Source organism: Chenopodium album, chromosome 20 (assembly GCF_948465745.1).
Source record: "Chenopodium album chromosome 20, dcCheAlbu1.1, whole genome shotgun sequence".
Classification (NCBI taxonomy): Eukaryota; Viridiplantae; Streptophyta; class Magnoliopsida; order Caryophyllales; family Amaranthaceae; genus Chenopodium; species Chenopodium album.
This window is the reverse complement of record NC_137853.1, coordinates 5,103,092-5,123,662: the sequence shown is the minus strand read 5'-3', so window position 1 is coordinate 5,123,662 and position 20,571 is coordinate 5,103,092. Positions and strand designations below refer to the sequence as shown.

Below are 20,571 nucleotides of genomic sequence, written 5' to 3'. Positions count from 1 at the left end.
GACCAATCATAACATGACACATCATCATGTTATGGTGTCATTTTTTGAAAAATGACACAGTAGAAACATCCATGTATACTCAGTCAACTTGAATGTGGACATTGGGAAAATGGGTGATAATAAGATATACGGAGTACTCTATATAATGAAATAAACATCTTTTGACTCCGCCGAATTAACTGTTGTAACAACTATACGATATTAAAGCACAAATATGTAAAGTGACGCATTCTGCATTATTTAACCCTTAAAGCACTAGCCGATTAGGTAGCCAATTTAAAAAATATCTTCTTCATTAAATTCTCAACATACTATGAGATTTTGCTATCCATTTCTAGTAATTATGCAAGAAACCCCGCTTTTAATTACACTCGTCAATGTTGTTATCACCAGATGCACCTTACACGGTCTATTGTCCAATTTCTGAACTCAAAATAAAAGTTAATTACAATTTTAAATAATAGTGAGGCTTTTATAAAAGCATTTTTCTCTTCAGCTGAAAGCAATGTGAATCCATCCAATTAAGCTTATTACGTCAAAGTCTTTTTTGCAATTAAAATGGTTAGATTCACGGTTTTCCTCCTCTTGGTTCTCCTTGCTTCCATCTTTGGTACGGTGATTTGTTCTTCTCCTACGATTTACGTACGCTTTTAAGTTATTTTTTCTTCTTTGTTAATGCCGAAATTTAAAATCTAGCTAGCTTAATAAACTAGTAACCAGTCTTATTATTTTTAGACACTATAAAATAGAAATGCGACCTACTATAAAATTTAAAATGCGACCTACTTTGTATTAATAATTACATAGAGGCCCTTTTTTTTCTTTTTTTTTTAGAAAGTGACATTTTTAATCCGACAATTAAATCAATGTTTATGAAGTATGTGATTTTTATTTCTTCTGTTGCATGCAATTTAAATTTCATCTCATTGCAAATTTTTAATAGATTGGTGTTGTTTTGTAGGAAGTACAACAGGGGAAAGTTGCACATATTTTGCACAAGTACCTGGAGGGTGCCCTGACATTAAGCAATGCACAGAAACATGCAGGCCTTGTTACCGAGGAGTAGGGCTTATACTGCCAGAATGTGTGGCACCGGGCGGCGACGTCCATTTCTGGGAGTGTAGGTGTTACTTCAGGAACGGGGCACCCTGCTCACCACCAGGCAGTGGCCCTACATGCCCTAAGCCGCCCAGTTCATTGCCGCGACAATGATCAAGCCCATTGAGCACCCTAGATCCGACTTGCACCGCGTTTTGTTGATCCTAAATAAACAATCCTTTCTAGTCCATGGTTATACTGTTATAGTCTTAGTTAAAGGATAATAAAATTTGATACATTCAAGTTTGAGCTTTGAAAAAAAAAAAAAAAAAACTTACAAATGTTTTTATTGAATGTGAAAACAGTGGATGATCTATTTTATACTTTTGAGTGGATGTTAGACATATGCACCCAGGGAGGAACTGTTAAATACTTACATAGTTGCCTGTTGTCACCAATTCACCACCTTATACAAATTAGGGACTATTAGAGGCAGTGGTGGAGCCAGAATTTCTAAGTGAGGGGCCAAGATTATACATACGTATATATAATTTCGCAACTATTGAATTGATTACATTAACTTTTTTTTTTTTTTAAAAAAAAACAAATTTTGTTAGCTTCAAGATTTGATCCCTTGACATCTTGCATACTATTACATGGAAAAAATCAACTCCTCTACACCAAAATTAATGACAATTAAGAGCAAATTTAATTAATATCTTGAGCCAAGGGGGAGGGCTCCACCTTTGATTAGAGGTGATAAAAAAATCGGGCTGAACCGGGCCTTAACATAGTATTTCATGCCCAAATCCGTAGAAAGATAAGATGCCTTTTGGGCCGGATTTTTGATTAAAAATACATTTTTATTAATTGGTATACACTAGACCCTAGTGTAGGTACCCCAACCTACACCCCCTCTAAACGATGTGTTTAGAGTGTTACCCACCCCACTAACCCACTATTTCTACCCACTAACTGTAGTAAAATAACCCTACCCCACATATATATCTACATAAATAAAAAATCTATTTCAAATCATTTTCTCTCTCTAAAACCTTCTTTTTCATTTCTCTAGACTTTCTCTCTCATCAAACCCAACAAATTGGAACGAAAACTGCTTCAAACTACAGCAAAATTGCTTCAAAAACTCCGAAACTACTTCAAAATAGTAGAAATGTCTGACATTCGAGAAGAAATTAAACAATTACAACAACCTTTACGAAAAGAGTAAGTGGTTTGTTCATTTTAGTAAAATTGTTTGTGTAAACCCTAGATTTTATAATTTGTTGATGAAATTGCAGGTTCGAAAACTTTATATCTAACTTCATTATAATTACTATTATGCATAATTGTGCATTTCTAATTATTTTTGTAGAACCAAAAAAGATGTTTTAGAGAAGAGTACTACAGGAAAAAAATACTTTGGAGAAAATCATGTTGAAGAAAAAGTGTAAGTTTTATTTCAAATTAATGTAAAATTTCAACTTTATCACTGTATTTATTTGCAAAAACATTAACAAATTGTGAAAAAACAGAGAGCAAGATGTACAAAAACTAAAAAAAAACCGTGAACAAAAGTCTCAAGTTATAGATCCAGAATTTTTAAAAGATATTAAACAATTTTATGGTACAGATAGTAATATTTTCCCTGTACCGAGGTAATATATGAACATATACTGATTTATAAATGTTCAATAGTTCATTTGAATTTAAATTTGACTTTATATGCCAAAATAAAACATGTTCATTTGTATGATATGTTATGCACATTTATAAAATTTATAATATTCATTCATTTGAGTAAGCAGATATGTTTATATGCCTAAATTTTACTTTGAAATATATGATCGTATTGGATGCTCATAATGTTCATTTATAGATATAGTTATGATCATATGTTTATATTTGTTCATTTGAGTATTCATTGAAGCTTAAATAACAAATGTACATTTTATTGAAACATAATGCACATATATAAATATGATAATAACTATTGAAGACTATACAGTTATTTTGGAGAAGATGAAATGGCATAGCAACGATGATTATACAAATTGCGAAGTATACATCATGAAGCATATGGAAACCTTCATTGCTGATCCTAATGAGAGTTGGATTTGTAATTTAAAACCCAACAATGTAAGTGTGATAAATGTTCAATAATATTAGATATAATGTTCATTTATAAAATTGTGCATAATAATTAACATTTGTTAATTCATTTTGTTCAACAGGTGGACCAAATTAGGAAGTTAAGGATCCAATACATAACAGAATTGATGTTATTTGAAAAAAACACTGAATCAAGGATAAATAGAAGAAAATCTAGAAAGTTTGCAAAGGAGTAGTGTCACATGTTCATTTACAAATATGTATATGTTCATATCTTATATATAGACTTATAGATGTTTTTTTTTTTTCTTTTGAGAAACAGACTTATGGATTTTTTTTTTTTTTTTTTTTTTGGTGTTTAGAGAGCCACAAGGGCGGGGGTGAGAATCGATCCCAGGATCTCTTGGAATCGGGAGAGAGCTCTAACCACTTGAGCTATCCCTCACTCTCACAGACTTATGGATTTTATTTGTTAAAAAATTATTGTAATTGATATTTCATTTTAATCTTTGAATTTTTATAAATTTTATAAATTGGTTGTTGATTATTTAATTTTGTTCTTTTTCAAATTACTAAATAAACATATATAAAGTTATACAGACATTTATAAAAACAATTTACTAAAAAATGTACTATATAGGAACAAATTTTTGTCCTTTACATACCTGAAAAAAAAAAAATTCAACATAAAAAAATAGTAGTTATATCAACATTTATAAAGTTCTAATATGCTAACTTATTAATTTTAATTACCCAAACTTTTAGCTATATTTGTATCAAAAAAGGCTAACAACTTGTCATACTTAGAAGAAATATTTCCAGAATCAAATTGAACATTTCTTGATTGAACATTTCTAACATGAGCACCTTGATCATTTCTTTGAAGTGTGGGAGGAGTAACTTGAACATTTGTTGATTGATCATTCATGGAATGAGGCCTGAACATTTCTTCATTGAAGTTTGAATAATCCTGAGTTGAAGTTTGAACAATGCCGGAAACCGTAGGTTGAACTTTTAGATTAACTTGAGCATTATTTTTAACACCAGCACCACCTTTATTTATAGGAACATTACATTGAGCTTGAACAACAGAAACACTAGCAGCACTTTTATTTGTAGGAACATTTAAATCCTTCGACTGCAAAAAAAAAAAATGATCATATTAAAATATATAAATGTTCAATTACAAACACTTAAATAAACAGATAAGAAAAACAAAACTTTAGCAAGATATGAAATATCAGCTTTTTTTCCCACTGCACGAAGTTTTAATATACAATTATAAATGAACATAACAAGTTTCAAAAATGATCATATTAAATCCTTTAAACACTAAATCCTTCGCCTACAAAAAAAAAAGTTAAATGATCATATTAAAATATATAAATGTTCAATTACAAACACTTAAATAAAGAGATAAGATAAAAACCTTAGCAAGATATGAAATATCAACTTTTTTTCCCACTGCACAAAGTTTTAATATACAATTATAAATGAATATAACAAGTTTCAAAAATGAACAATAATTAACAAATAAAATGTTCAATAACAAAACTGCACATGATCAATATGGAAATTTTTTACACATAATTTTATCAAGAAAAAAATGGTGAAAACAAATAATCATATATGACATAAAAAATATTAGTAAGTACAAATGATAAAACATAATTGATTAATTTAAAATATAAAAATGATCCAAAAAAATAAAAAAATTAAAAGCATACAAACAAATTCATGCAATTTTCAAACATAGAGCAATGAAATAAATTGAAGCAACGAAATATTCATAACAAAGTATGAACAATCCAAAAACTTTCATCATAATCATAATCAAAATTTGAAAATTGACAACGAAAAGAATAATAATACATAAATTAAGTTGAAATAAACAGAGCATTATAACACAACAAAGTATTGATGATTAAAATTACAAAATTATGATTGTAATTACTCACATTGTTGATGAACAAACGAATCAATCAATCGAACTCTAGATAGAAACACACTTTCGTAGTCGCGATCGAAATTAGCAGAGGAAGAATCAGCCATTGATGATGAACAACAATTATCAAAATCGTGGGAAAAATAAACTGTAAAATTAGTATAAATTCAAATAGAGAAGATGAATTAACTGAGAGAATGTAGGTACAAAAATGGAAATTGATCAATTGAGGAGAGAGAAAATATAGGGTTTAAAATCATTTATATACATAGCTTGAATAATAAGAAATAAGGAATTAAAAAATAAAATTTATTAAAAAAAAAAGGGAAAGAATTGAAGCATGAAGTAGCTCGTGAGTACTCCCCGCAAGCTACAAAACGACGTAGCATCAGGGGGTGTAGGTAGACCATCCTACACTAGGGTGTAGGGTATAATTTTCACATTTTTATGCTTGCCCAACCCGCCTTATTTTTGGATCGGGCCAATGTTGATCACCTCTAGGGACTATGAAAAGTATGAATGACAATCACTAAAATTGGAAAATATAATTTAATTTCGAATAACACACCCAAATTTGAGAATTCGATCTTGACCCAATGACACAGGGGCATTACTACGTGTAGAAAAACCATTTGTTTTCAATGTGTGTACTGAAAACGTTAAAAATAATAATAATAATAATAATAATAATAATAATAATAATAATAATAATAATAATAATAATAATAATAATAATAATAAAACCTTGACACCGACAGGAAGACTTTTTTTGTGAGTAAAACAAGATTGAGTGTTACAGTAGAAGATTTTCGAATTAAGTAGAGTCAGACCATGTTCACTTCGCCTTAAAAAAAATATTCGGTAAAAATAACTCCTGTTCAGTAAAAATAAAAAAACAAATAATTGAAGTTCAACAAAAAAAAAAATTAAAGTTAAGTAAAAAAAAATTTCAGTTCAACAAACATAATTTCCATTATAGCAAAAAATAAGGCGGATTGAACATGACCTAACTGTTACACTTTTACACATGATGCTAGTTTTTCCACAATCCAACTTTGCATATGCATAATTTTCTTTAAAAAAATAATAAAAAAAAAAACTTTACAAATGCATATTACTGCTTACATTGATGAATTTACATGTATTATATACATACATTATACTCAGAATAATCTTAACATTTATGGCTAATAGTTCCATGATGCAAGAACTTCACATATTCACATCATTGCTCACAATTAATTGACATCTACGAAGTATCATTTATAAACATTATACTCAAAATAATTATAATTATAACATATATAGTAGCTGATATTTCCATGATTCAAAAACTTTGCAAATGCACATTGTTACTCATAACCGCATATATATCATACTTAAAATAATCTTAACATATATAGCTAAGTTAACCATGATTTAAGAACTTTACATAATTACTTATCCGCATAGCTCATAATTAACTGGCATATACTGCATATATAGTTACTTAATATGATCTTAATGTTTATAACTAGTCTTTCTATAATACATGAACTTTACATATTACGGCCATAAAATCAATTCAACTAATTTCACCACTTAACTATAAATAGCACTCCTCGCACCCCAAAATCAAAGACCATAACTCTAATTGAATTTGCTTACAAGTGCGCGCGTAACAATCTTCTGCGTTTGAAATGGCTAAATTTGCAGTTTTATCTTTATTGGTTGTTCTTGTTGCTACTTTCTCCGGTAATTAGTTTTTGCCCTTTCTTTCAATTTGCAAATTCAATTTTTTGTTAGTTGTATATTGTTCAAGATGTCTTTTACTACGTACTTTGCAATTTACATCTTATGGAGTAATCTAATTGTTCTTAGCTTGCAAAATTGGCTTATATTTTTTATATAACAACAAAGTAGTTTAACGATGATTTATACGTATAGAGTTGATTTAAGTGATATGAAAGCTTCATGCATTGATATATGTAATTATGCACTATAATTTCTCACTTGCAATAGTTTCTAAAGTATTAGTGGAGGCAACTGTGTTATTCGGTTGTTATTTAAAGACTTACGTGTGTCATATCACATGTATATTAGTGATGTAATAATGCATGTATGATGCATGCACGCATAAACAAACCTCATTTATAAATAGACATAACTAATTTATTATAAAAATTAGTATGATATATCACATGTATTTGTACAGGAAAACAATATTATATTGAAACATGAAAGTTATGAAAAGTTATGTAATTATTTACAGTAATTTTTTTTAGTGCTAGGAGTTTGATGGTTAAAAGTTGTAAAACTAACATTGTTATATATTACGATATAAAAATACGAAAGCAGGGAAAGCTCGAGGAGATGATACTTGCTCAACATATTATTCACAAATAACAGGAGGATGCCCGGACTTGGAGAAGTGTCTACATACATGTTCAACATGTTTTACAAATACTGGCAATATACAAGCTGATTGTGCTGCCCCTGGTGGTTTTATTCATCTTTGGGAATGTAGGTGTTATTTCTTAAATGGAGCCCCGTGCCCGATAAGTCCACCGGGTTGTCCTCTACCACCTGGTGCAAGCATAGTACCTCCTAGTCCTCTTGGATTCACCCAAAACACAACCGGGCTTCTAAATTGATGTGCCACGCGTGCACTCTCAATGATGAAAAATATTTTCCTATCTTTATATTATTATTATGTAAAATATTTGTTAGAATAATCCCTTCAAAAAAAAAAAAAAGTTACGGAGTAGTGATTTAATTTTAATTAATAACTAGTTTAAATCCCATGCAATGCACGGTTGTTATTAAATTTTTAAAGAGTTATTATTGTATTGAATTTTATAAAAAAATTATACTCATGATATTAATTCAAAAGTAAATATAAAAATATATTAGTTGGGTATATGGAGAGTTATTATTGTTAAGAATTTAAAGTGGAAGAAAGATATTTTTCATTATTATAAAATGACTTCCTTAAAGAATCTTCGTAAAAACGGAAAGTGAAATGGGTGGGAAAATTGTTAATGACATTGTGACAAGTGTCATTTCAGGTTCGCTTTTAGTATATGTTATAATTGATACTCCGTACTATTATTATAGTTACTTCACATCTACTATTATTAACTATATTTTGTTTGTTTGTTTATTTCTTGATTTGAGGTATTTTATATCGAGTCACGCTTAAGACTTTAATCCATTATCTTTATTTATTTATGAATAATTTTTGTTGATGATAATATGCAAAAAGATTATGTTTAATATTGTATGCATGTATTGAGATCAATAAACCACAATGCCTTTGTCAAATCGTAAAAAAATATCTAGTGATTTTGGAGCGAGATTTTATTCGGAGATGCCCCACTTTCTCATTGTGGTTGTTTCTCACATACATTTTTATAAATAAACCAACAACTTTATTCAACTTACTCAATTATGGAGCTCACAATAATGAAATAGTCGTTGATTTATTTACGAAAATGTCTTCATGAGAAACAAATTCCGTTTCTCAATACGAGAAACAGGGAATTTCCCATTTTATCCTGTTAGTGATGAAAACAGTGACTTTATTTTAACCTTATACTTAAGTGCGGAGTGTATTGATTAGGTATCCCAACAGATCTAATCATCTAAATAAAATTTTATGCAATCTATTAAATGGAGTACCATTAGTCCATTACTGCCCTTAGATGCAATCATAAATGAATTGTTTGTATGAATTTCAACCGTTAGTTTTTAAGAAGTTACGACAGCCGCAGTTGTAGTGGTCCACTACTAATTTTGATATGGTACCAATATAATGCTACGGCCTAGGAGCAAGGTTGGGCCTTGCTGACTGCTGTTATCCAAAACTCCAGCAAACCCTGTATTTCACACCACATATTCGGTAAAACCGACACTTACTTGCTCCATTCCTTTTTCGTCTCGGTTATTTATTTTACATATATATATATATATATATATATATATATATATAGGGGAGGGATCCGGTGAGAATAGCTTCATATGTGAGAATTCTTACTTATATGAGAACTGATTTAAAATTTAAAACATGTGAGTAAAAATTAAGAACATGTGAATAAAAATTTAGAACATGCGAGTTAAAATTTAGAACATGTGACTCAAATTAAAATTTTGAACATATGAGTAATAATTTAGAACATTTGTGTGAGTAATAAGTTTAGAACATCTGATTTAAGAATTAGAACAAGTGATTAAAAATTTATAAAATTTGCTTTATGAAATTTTAAACATACTAGTAAAATTTAGAACATCTGATTTAAGATTATGAACATGTGAGTAAAAATTTAGAACATCTGATTTAAGATTATAAACATGTGAATAAAAATTTAAAACAAACTAATATAGAATATAGAAAGTATGAGTAAAGTATTTAGAACATACGAGTTAAAAAATAGAACATATGCTTTGAAATCTGGAACATATAATTAAAATTCTTAGACACACGTTTTAAAATTTAGAACATATAAGTTAAAATTTTGGAACAAGTTATTTAAAATTTATGACATCAAACTTAACTAATTTATGGTTTAGAACATGAGAGTACTAAATTAGAAAATTTAATTTAATTTAGAACACCTAAGAAAAGTTTAGATTATCAGATTTAAAATTTAGAACATATGAATAAAAATTTAGAACATAAAGAGTGTTCTCACATAAGAAAAATTCTCACGAGAGTCTTCCCCTATATATATATATATATTTTATGCAAAGCCGGGGGCAAGAAATTAGATTAAAATTTTAGCAAAGTTACACGAAAGTTAGGGAGGTTTATCCTCCAATAATACATCCTCAATTAACTCAGGAGGGTCATTCAAAATTACAAAAGTTACATCCTGATTTGGGGGGTTTTTTTATTGTTTAATGCCCTTGAAAGTTGTTTCAATTCATTCTCTTATTAAGGAACTAAATTTTCTCGCTTGTAAGTTGTAACTTGATCTGTTTGCTCGATCTCTTAGCTTAGGAAATTTTGTGGGACGGGAGATAGTAACAAATAGCTTTGGAAATAAGAACGTCAATAGTATCATTAATTTTAGGTAGCCCTACTTTCCTTCTAGTCTAGCTAGCTAAAAGTCTACAAGTTTAGGTACAATAGTATCGTTCTTAATAATCTCACTTTAATTTCAGTCTAACGATTGGTTTCATTAATTTTCTCTCATCAACTCTAGCCACTCAAAAAAAAGGGAAAGAATGATTATACTACCTCCGGTCCAATTTACTCGCAACAAAGGGATATTATTTGTGAGACATAAAATATTCCCTTGTTGCAAGTAAATTGGACCGGAGGTTGTATTTATTTCAATGGGGCAAATAAAAAAGATAACAAAGGGTTCATAAATTGTTTTTACTTTGTACATGGAAGACTGGATGGGAATACAACATAGGCACCTATCTTGATATGTCAACATTTACCACAATTCCACACGTTGCTAATTATGTCCCATTTTCCAATGTAAGTTATGGTGTAAAAAGTCAAAATTAAATGAGGCAACAACTCTATGCTTGTCCATTCTATCAAAATACATATCATTGTGTGTTGTATACCTTGTATTTAACAATGTTTTATGCTTATTAGCTTGTTGCACGTATAACATAGGATAGACACACTTAAATCTTATTCAGGCATCACACAGACAATATGTGTTTTCCTTTCCAGCAGCAGACAACAAACTTTTTTTTTTCTACCTCAGATTTCTTATCACTACTTTTTTCATTTCTCTCTTGTTAGTTGGTGTTAACTATTAGTAATCAATTTTTGTATGTAAATAATCAATGAGCCAAATAACATGATTTGCTTTTTGCTGAACCGTGCATCACTTGTTGCCTAAGTAGTGGGACATAGTGGGATTTGCAAATATATTAAAAACTAGCGAATGGTCTGTGCAACGTATACGCTCTTTGTGATAAAATAATATATACAATTGTAGTTTTAGTGGGACATAGTGGGATTTAGTTTTAAGACTAATTACTTTTACTATTATAAATCATAGACGTTTACAAATAAATTAAATAAGGGGTGTGACATGTGGAACTATTGGCTTGAGGTACTCTATAGTCTATAGTATATAGTAGGTTAGATATCAGAAATCTCTCGCAATGTTTAAGAATGTGTCAATTAATTATAGAAAATCGTCAAAAAGGGAGCAACTTAAATTAGAAATGCATGGAGGAACTCTTACAAGTAAGTTTTAAAATTAATTGTTGTTTATGTACCAATCTCCAATCTTTTAAAGTTTTTTTATTCCTTTTTTTTATCCTTAAACAAACTAATTTGTGTTGAAAGTTCAAGATATAAAACAACAGTGTTGGGAAAAAACAAAGAGAGAGAAAAAACAATTGAGGAGAAAAAGTCCCACATTGGTTGGGGAATGAGGTTTTTCCTTGTTTTTATATTGTAGTGTTTTAACACTACTTAGTTGAGTGAGTTGGAGGTGTGTGTTACTCCAAACACACAAGCGCGCGCGTCGAGTTGGGCTCGGGCCTCGGGACTTGGTGTCTTGGGACGGAATATTCCTTTTTGTCAGTTGAACACACAACACAAACAGTCTTCTTTCCTCTCTAAAATTATCTAAACACATGTTCTTTTCGTTCTGTTTTCTGGGCAAGTATTTTGAGTTCCAGTCGGGTTTGTGAGTGCACATAAACTCCGGCGCCGTGCTTATCCTGGAGGGCGACCGCAATTGTCTACTGCACCGGGAGGTAGCGCGGAATCGTCTTTTAGGTCAGTGGTTCAGGTCAGTGGTTCTCCACGACGCGGCTATTGTCAGTTTGGTTCACGCATCAAGAGATAAGTTAATTCTGTTTTATTGCTTATTAGTATAACAATTTGATTGGCCAAACTATTTTTGGCTCTGACCCAATGATCAAGCTAGAGTTGCAAGATATTCCCTACATACATATCATCTATTGGAGATCGATCAAATCAAACGTTATTAAAATATATGCCAGTCAAAAACATATTTGATACACTTTGATCTCTAATTTAAGTGCAACACTTTCTGTTTTTTATCAGTTTTAGATTAATTATTGCACCACTTATTTACTTTATAAAGGCCTACAAAATACTATCCATCCCATTAACAATTACATATATATTCCACCAGCTATATTTTATACTTATGAATTATCAGAAACATATTACTCTAGTCTTCTCCCTATATTTTCTTAAACCATGTGACAAGCATAGTGTTACGAACAATCATATATGAAGGGAGTATGTAATAAAAGTATAATGGATCGACAAAAAAAATACTTCAGCGGAGAAAAAGAAAAATGAAAGATTAGAATACATTCTTTTAAATGTATGTATCATTATTAAATGCTTATTCATAGCCCTAACTCCTAAGGGCTATATATAGTATTAGGGTCTGTTCACATTTACTTAATTTCAGTTCAGCTCCAACCAGTTTAGTTCAGTTCAGCTCCAATCAGTTCAGTTCAGCTCCAATCAGTTCAGTTCAGTAATTGTGAACAGGCCTTTACCATATATTATTATTCTTATTAATTATTAAGATAAAGCATTATATAGCCTTATTATGGTAAGAGTGGTACCCTAGTTGATTGACTTTGAAATGGAAGGGTGATAATGAAAATAAATGTAGGACCACATATGACAGTATCTATTTCTATTACTTTATAAGTTGATTTTACAAGGCTTGCTACATTCAACAAGAGGCCAAGAGGTTAGTTTGTGACCTTAGCTTGAAAGGCTCTAGAAAATTCAGGTAATCTCTTTTAATTATATTGTAAATCTGGATATATATGTATGTTTCTACTTCATTCATCCATCTAAGCTAAGGCTAATTATGCTCGTAATCATCCAATCTTTTCATATGGAGTAGATTAGTTTGTTACAGTGTTTTGTAACTTATACTTCCTCCGTTCTATTAATATTGCAACAATAGACTTTTTGCACTATTCATCACTCTTGTTTGACTATATAATTATGATTTATACGTTAAATAAAATATAGTCATGTGGGATTTTGTTGGATTCGTCTCATAAAATACTTTTACAATATTAAGTTTTTATAATTTTTACTCTTACACAATTATAGATATTTAGCATATAAAATGTGCATTGGGATGTGTAATTTCTTCCTTGTTGCAATATTAATAGAACGGAGGAAGTATCATTCATCTAAATCATGTCATGATTACTTCATTCACATGTATGAACGGCATATATTTGTATATAAATGCCCATTTCATGACTTACTACATAAAAATTATTGGGGGTTTCATTAATTTAATTTTTTTTTTTTTTGGTTTTGTTTTTGTGGAACTATTAAAGTTTGGTGTAAATTTTCTTTTAATTTTATCTCTTGAAGTTATGATAGATTGCATGTCTTTAAGTCTTTTATATATATGACTATCTATGGACTATGGCCATTATGTTCGTTCAGTTTAGCTAATCTGATTTTATATGAAATTTGTTCATATAATCTAAACTTTTTCAGTTTCATGTGATATGATCTTATCCGATTTGGATTTATTTGGTGTTATTATTATTATTTTTTTGTTTATAAATTTGATATGATATTATACAGTAGATAGTTATTATTGTATTTGATTTTCTTAGATGGAGTTTCTAATAAATTTAGCACCATTTGAAAATAAGTGTTGAAATTTGAATGCTAAGATCAATTTTTAAGTTTAAATATTAGAACTGTTTTTCGATCAATTTTAATTGGGTTTGGGTAGTTTTGGATAGGTTTCGACTTACGATACTTCATATTCACACATAAATTTAATTTTTTGAGCTTTGTGTTCATGACCAAATTTTATCGGGATAGTATTGAATTATTGATGCCGGGTCAAAAATTTCCCATTTATAGCTTTCATTGTAATTTTTCACTAATGCACAAGAATTATTTTTGATATTTCTATTTTTTTAGATCCGATGGAAACAATTTCAAATTATCAAATATTGTCCATAATTCAACTATTATTACACCAATAAACTAAATGTAGTCAACAATTTAGTAAGGAGGGGGTATTCTATTAACTTTTTTTTTTTTTTTTTGAAAAATACTCTACCTTATTTTTTTCTTATATTAATTTATTTAAACTTATTTGAACTTATTATTAAAACTTACTCGTAATTTAGTTGTAACTTGAACTTAGATAATCCTTATTAGAACATTTTAATTCTGAATTGAACTTATCTGAATTTAACTAAACTTATATGCACTTATTATTTGTACTTATTAGATTTGAAATAAGGGCCTGCTTACTTCAGCTTAATTTTATTTCAGTTCAATTCACTTTATCTCCAATCAGTTCAGTTCAGCTTAGTTCAGTACATATTCACATTTACTGAACTGATTGGAACTGAACTGAAATTAAGCTGAAGTGAACAAGCCCTCAGTGAAAATAAGATGAACAGAACAAACCCTAATTATTAAGTTGGAGATGTTGATTTGATCTGATCTAATGTAACTTATCCTTGTCTGATTAGATATATCAATTAAACATAGCCTAAGATTCTCCATCCATTAGCTGGATAAGTCACAATGTCACATAGCCTAAGATTCTCCATCCAACTAATTGATATTTCTTGCTGTTGTTACATGGTGAGAAATTAGAATTGATGAAAGTGAAGATCTTGAAGTTAACATTTTTTTTGTTTATAAATGAAACCTTCAATTTTTTTTATGGGACAAACAAATGAAATCTTTATTAATATGCTAGAGCAAGTTTCAACAATATCATTAAATAAAGGACCATATTTTTTTACTTTTTTTTTTTTCCTCAAATGTGAGCGCAGATAAAATGGATAATGACAACAAGCCAATTCCAGAAATCAATCCACCAGAGATCAATGCTCAATTAGGTGATAAAAATGTCCTAATCAGAATTACTTGTGTCATACAAAAGGGAGTTTTCAGTAAAATAACCATGAAGATTGAAGATTGTCATCTCTTTATTACAAACATGAATGTTGTACCTGTCAATGGTAATGTATCCCATATAACAGTTGTCGCTGAGGTATGTATTTTCATCGATCTTCCTTCAAAGTTATTTATGTTTAGAATTTTTGTTGGTGAACTATTTCAAATTATTTGCATCGATTTCAGTTGTAAATAATTTGAAACAAAGGTAGTCTTTTGAGAAAAATTAAAAAATAAAAAAAAAGTTTGCGGAAAGAGTATATTGTATATGATGGCGTTAGAATCTTTGTTTTAAAGTAGTTTTTATATATAATATATATAGAGTTACAACCTTATGCAATCATATTTTTCTTACTTGTAGATGAAATCGGATTTCAGTCTGAGTCAAGAAGATTTGGTGACCGAACTTCATTCGATTTTTCTCTAGTCAACAAGATTATTTACATATATGCATGCATTATCCGTAATTATGTACTTAATTAGTTAGCAATTTGGTCAATTTTCTTTCTTTTCTATCTCTCAAAAATCAAAATCCTTGCTATTTCTTTGTAACTCTAGAGACTATCGGTTTATCGTTGGTCTTAGCTTCTAGGCAATTGATCGTAACGTTATTAATTGCTTATTAGGCTAAAGTTCACAATGAAATTTCTTTTTTTTTATCAAGTTTGTGAGAATTTAGGGAGTACCTATGTTATTTTATGCAACGTCTACATTGTTCAATAATGGTAGTGATGGGAGTTTAATTAGGTGATATATTGGTTTTCGTCAATATTAATCAAATAAAACAAAATATAGCTTATAATTTCAAAACTACACTAGAAATATAGAATGTGCCTTTTTTTTTTAGATGATTGTATGAAATAATAACATGAAAAATTGCACATGTAAAAACATTAAATCAATGAGGAAGGAAGGGAGTTGAAGGGGAGAAAAATGAAGAGATTAATTTGTAAGATATTGATCTCTCTAGATTTAAAAGGAAAACTCATATATTTTCCCTCCCCTTCTTTTCCTCTCCGGCCAATAATCTATCCAAACACACTGTTAGGGAAGATTTCGATTATTCAATTTGATATACGCGTACGTAGTATATATGAGATAATTATTGAACTATATTTATATGTGACTTTCATTTAATGAATTGATTCTAAATTAAGAAGGAAAAAAATACAAAGTGAATTCAATTTTAGTTCAATCTAATCCATATAATAAAAAGTGTTTAAAAGGAGTATAAGACTTTAATGTTTGATATTCAAGATTTTACGTAGTCATCATACACAACCGCATGCATATTAAATTAGTAGTATATCCTGTATTCTATTCCCTATGTGATGTTAGAAAAGGCATACAAAATAAGTTAGATCCATGCAATGCCGATGTCATAATATGTAATTTAATAATCAAATTCATGTTTTAATCCACTCTATTAGTAATTTAGTATATATATGTGTGTCAATGAAAAGTTTCATTTAACTTATCTATGTATAAGAGGAAAATTTTCGGAATATAAGGCATGCAATGCAACCTATAGTTGGTTTAAATTATAGGTTTGGAATAGAAATTGACATATTTTACCATATTTCAAATTTATACCTCCAAAACATACAATTATATATGATAATGGTCAAAATTTTATATTGCCAAGTGTGAAATTTGATGGTTTAAAATTAAAAGGTAGGAATAGAAATTGACCTATTTTACCATATTTTATATTTATACCTCTAAAACATACAATAAAAAATGTTAATGGTCAAAATTTTATGTTGCCAAGTGTGAAATTTGAACTATTGTATATTTGTATATATTTTTGAAAAATAGTGGGCTTTTCGTCCATTAGTATTACAAAAGCTTTTGTGTATGTCATTTGTGTTAACTTTTAACCTTTTTTGTGTAATTTTAAATCACATATGATGTTGATGTAATTTTTTTTTTTTTTTTTTTTTGAAGCAATGATGTTAATGTAAATAAACAACATTTTTTTTTTTTTTTGAGGAAAATAAACAACGTAATAATTGTTGTATTTCATTTGTTTTTAATCAACAAAGCCCAAATATCTTGTTACAGTATTTAACTTTTATTTTAACAATTAAATTTAAAGTGCTTTTTTTAGAATTTTAAAATATATAGGTATAGATTTGACAGGAATATTGAAGAAGCAAGAAGCCAAATAGTTTTAATTTTTTTTTTATCCAATTGTTAATTTGGTAATGTTGGGCTTTTTTAAGTTCCCAAATAGTCGTACTCCGTATTCCTAATTTAGGGGAAAAAATATTTGAATTGATGGAAGATGAGCACACCCTGACCAAGTGTTTCGAAAGTAGAAACATTATCACTTAGCTAATTAGCTTGATAGTTGATAATTTGATATCCACAAAAATATAGAATTCGTCGACATTTTGTAAGTGGTATTTTTCAACGTTTTATTATATATAGAGGGATTGTAGCAGTTATTGTTAGGGCCCGGCACTTGGGCCAGGTCTTGCTTGTCCTAAACGACCTTGAGTTTTTGGCCCATGATAACTGCCCAATTCATGCAAGTATTTGCCAAAAAAAAAAAAAAAAAAAAAAAAAAAAAAATCTACAATTATATTTATAGTACAAGTCTTTCAATCTTCCAAGGACCAGTAAACTTAACTTTTTCTTTATCTTGATCCTAGTTTTTAGGTAAAGGTTAAAAAAATAAAATAAAATAAGTTTGTAATTATTTGAAAGCCCTCGTCATGAGGAGAATTCCTATCAGAAGAAAGAATAGTAAACATGTTAGAATTATTACAAACATTAATATCATATTATTTAAATACTAAGGGCCTGTTCATATTTACAATTTCAGTTCAGTTCAGCTCCAATAAGTTCAGTTCAGTTCAGTTCAGTTCAGCTCCTAATTTTCTTCTCTCATAAAATTTTCAGTTCAGCTCAATTTAGTTCAGTTCAGCTCCAATTAGTTCAATTCAGTTTAGTTTAGCTCCAATCAGTTCAGTTCAGCTCAGGTCAGTAAATGTGAACAGGCCCTAAGTGACTTACATTATTAAGCTACCCAATTTGCTGAGTGATTTGCCTTTCGATAAATATATTAAATACTCATATAATGAAATTGAGTGAGGAGAGAAACTAGTGTCTTCGATAATATATACTCGCTTCGGCAAAGAACTGCGTGAGTGCGTGCCCAAACAAAACTTTGGTATTTACTATGTAGAGGATATACAGAGAATTTGTGATAATGGGATTTAACATAAACGAAACCAATTTAATTGGATTGGACATAGCACCATATACCAACCAAGTGTTGGCTAGGGCTGTTTATCGGTCCAAGACCGAAAATTAGAATTTTAAAAACCGAAGATCGGACTGATTAAGTTAGGACTGGATTGAAAGAATTGGTCTAAAACCCGGACCAGACCGCTTTGGACCGATTTAAGAATTTTTTTAAAAAAGAATACTAAATTTTTAATAAAATTATGAAAAACACGAAAAAAGTAAAGGAAAAACTATATTTTAACGTCTTTTTTTTTTATATGTTTAGTATAAAAAAACTTATAAAGTTAAAGTTTCTAAGCTTATTAAGGATAATTTTAACCATTATTTAATTCAGTTTTCACGGATATATTTTTAATCAATGAAAAAATCGGCCCGGTCCAAAACCGATCATTATAGGGTTTTAGACCGGACCAAAGACCGGGAAAATGAATTTTAAGACCCAAAGACCGGACCTGTCCGGCCTGGTCCGGACTTTTTTTTCGGTCCGAACCGAACACCCCTAGTGTTGGCCAACCTAGTGTAAGGAAAGGATAGGGCACTTCAGCAGTAAGAATCCCCTTATCCTTCCTCCATCACAAAGTCTGTGTCTTTAATTAGCACACTTGACAAGTTGACAACGTGTTTCTTTGACCAATAATATCTTTAATTAGCGTTAAGTATAAATTTAAATTACTGGTATGTATCTTATCTATAATAAAGTATAAAATTAAAATTGGTTAAAATGGCATATATGAAAAGGACAAAAGTCAAAATGGAGCACATATTAAGATATAGAATGAGTAATACAACTGAATTAATTTGTGAGAGATTTCGACCATCAATACAAGTTATCTTGTCTAAAAAAAATACTCGGTACTAGTAGACATAGCAAAGGGCAAAAGAAGTCACCAATTAGTTAAAGCTTTCTGTAAAATAACAAGGCAATAATACATCAATCATGTTAGCCACCGAAGTATGAAGAGCACAAATTTTGGTTTTTAATATTCCAATAAATTAAAACTCTATGCAATAATACTTTCTCTTGCTTCAACGCCTTCAAGGTTTGCAGTGTATGTAATTTAAATGTTATAGTATCCCTTATATTAATTAGTAAGAATACAATATGTTTGATTTTAAACTTATACGATTCCATCAGAAATTCATGATTATTGGTTGATACATTTGCTTTGTAATTAACTTTTTATCGAATGAGTTCATATTTTTTTTTTTTTTTTTTTTTTTTTGTTATCATCACTAGTCATGTACTTAGTCATACATGGAGTGCCCTCCTAATCGTAATGCTAATCCTTTTCATAATATAAAGTTAAACTAATTAATTAGTCATTATATATCTTCTCAATTTGTTTTTATTCTATTTAGACATGACCACAAACAAACATAAGAGACATTGAAAGTGATGATGAGAAAAATATCCACGAAACTTCCAATTATTGTAGATCTAAAACAAAGACTCAGTCGTGTGGGGAAAAAGTTACAGAATAGTCGTATATAATCAAATTGCACCCAAAATAATCCATAACTCCATTATCAGTACTTCAACAAAGTGTATGTACCTCTCAACTGGAAAACAATGATTTGATGATACATCAATATCAACAAAGATATATAGGGATACAAATTCAAGACCATATATTTAAATATCAATTCTTAAAGCTACAAATATATACCAGTATTACATTATTTAAGAAAAAAAGTGAGTTATAAATATTAATTCCGAATGCGTCAAAGTATATGATTAAGTGACTATTAGTGCGTGATTGCGTGATTGTATTTGTCACTTAATAGGGACACAAAAAAAAAAAAAAAAAAAAAAATTACATAAACAATACAAAACAAAATCCAATAGTAATTGTCAAGTGGAAAAACTTGTAAAATTTAGTAATAATCGAAGAAGTATAATACGTACTTGCATTTTACGAAGTTGACTTGTAAAAATTCTTGATCAAGTAATAGTAATCATTCTTACCAAATATTAAGAGCTCCACTCCTCATAATCTAGATATAGAGTCGAGCATAAGTGTATAACTACACTTTTAGATCACTAAGTAACAAATTAACAATAACATGACAAAGTATTTCATACCGCGCCTTGTACTTATATTATACTCCAACTTTTGTGGAACCTTTCAAAAATACGTAGCAATATAAAAATACTAAGTACATTTTAGGTCGCATTCCTAAGACTAATGTCTATTTAAATCGACTTAGGTTAACCAATGAGAAGTTTCCATCAATAAAGCCGTCTGTTTAATTACCTTTAAAATATAATAAATACTTTGTATAATTTGTCAATATACAAAGTACTAGTACTCCG

General features: G+C 29.3%; 1 protein-coding gene across 1 annotated transcript; it reads left to right on the top strand.

The window, feature by feature from the left end:
- Nucleotides 1-12,725: 12,725 nt before the first annotated feature.
- On the top strand, nt 12,726-15,687 carry LOC145599471 (transcription factor bHLH18-like). The gene is made up of 3 exons (XM_081655845.1): nt 12,726-12,834; nt 14,879-15,099; nt 15,364-15,687. Exons 2-3 carry the CDS (start codon nt 14,884-14,886, stop codon nt 15,427-15,429), a joined length of 282 nt encoding a protein of 93 aa, XP_081511971.1. The 5' UTR covers nt 12,726-12,834; nt 14,879-14,883; the 3' UTR covers nt 15,430-15,687.
- The last annotated feature ends 4,884 nt before the right edge of the window (nt 15,688-20,571 follow it).

Excerpts from the sequence above, each read along its gene's own strand:
- LOC145599471 (XM_081655845.1), top strand. The coding sequence starts at position 14,884 with ATGGATAATGACAACAAGCCAATTCCAGAAATCAATCCACCAGAGATC. Across the intron at positions 15,100-15,363 it reads ATATAACAGTTGTCGCTGAG|ATGAAATCGGATTTCAGTCT; the intron begins GTATGTATTTTC and ends TCTTACTTGTAG.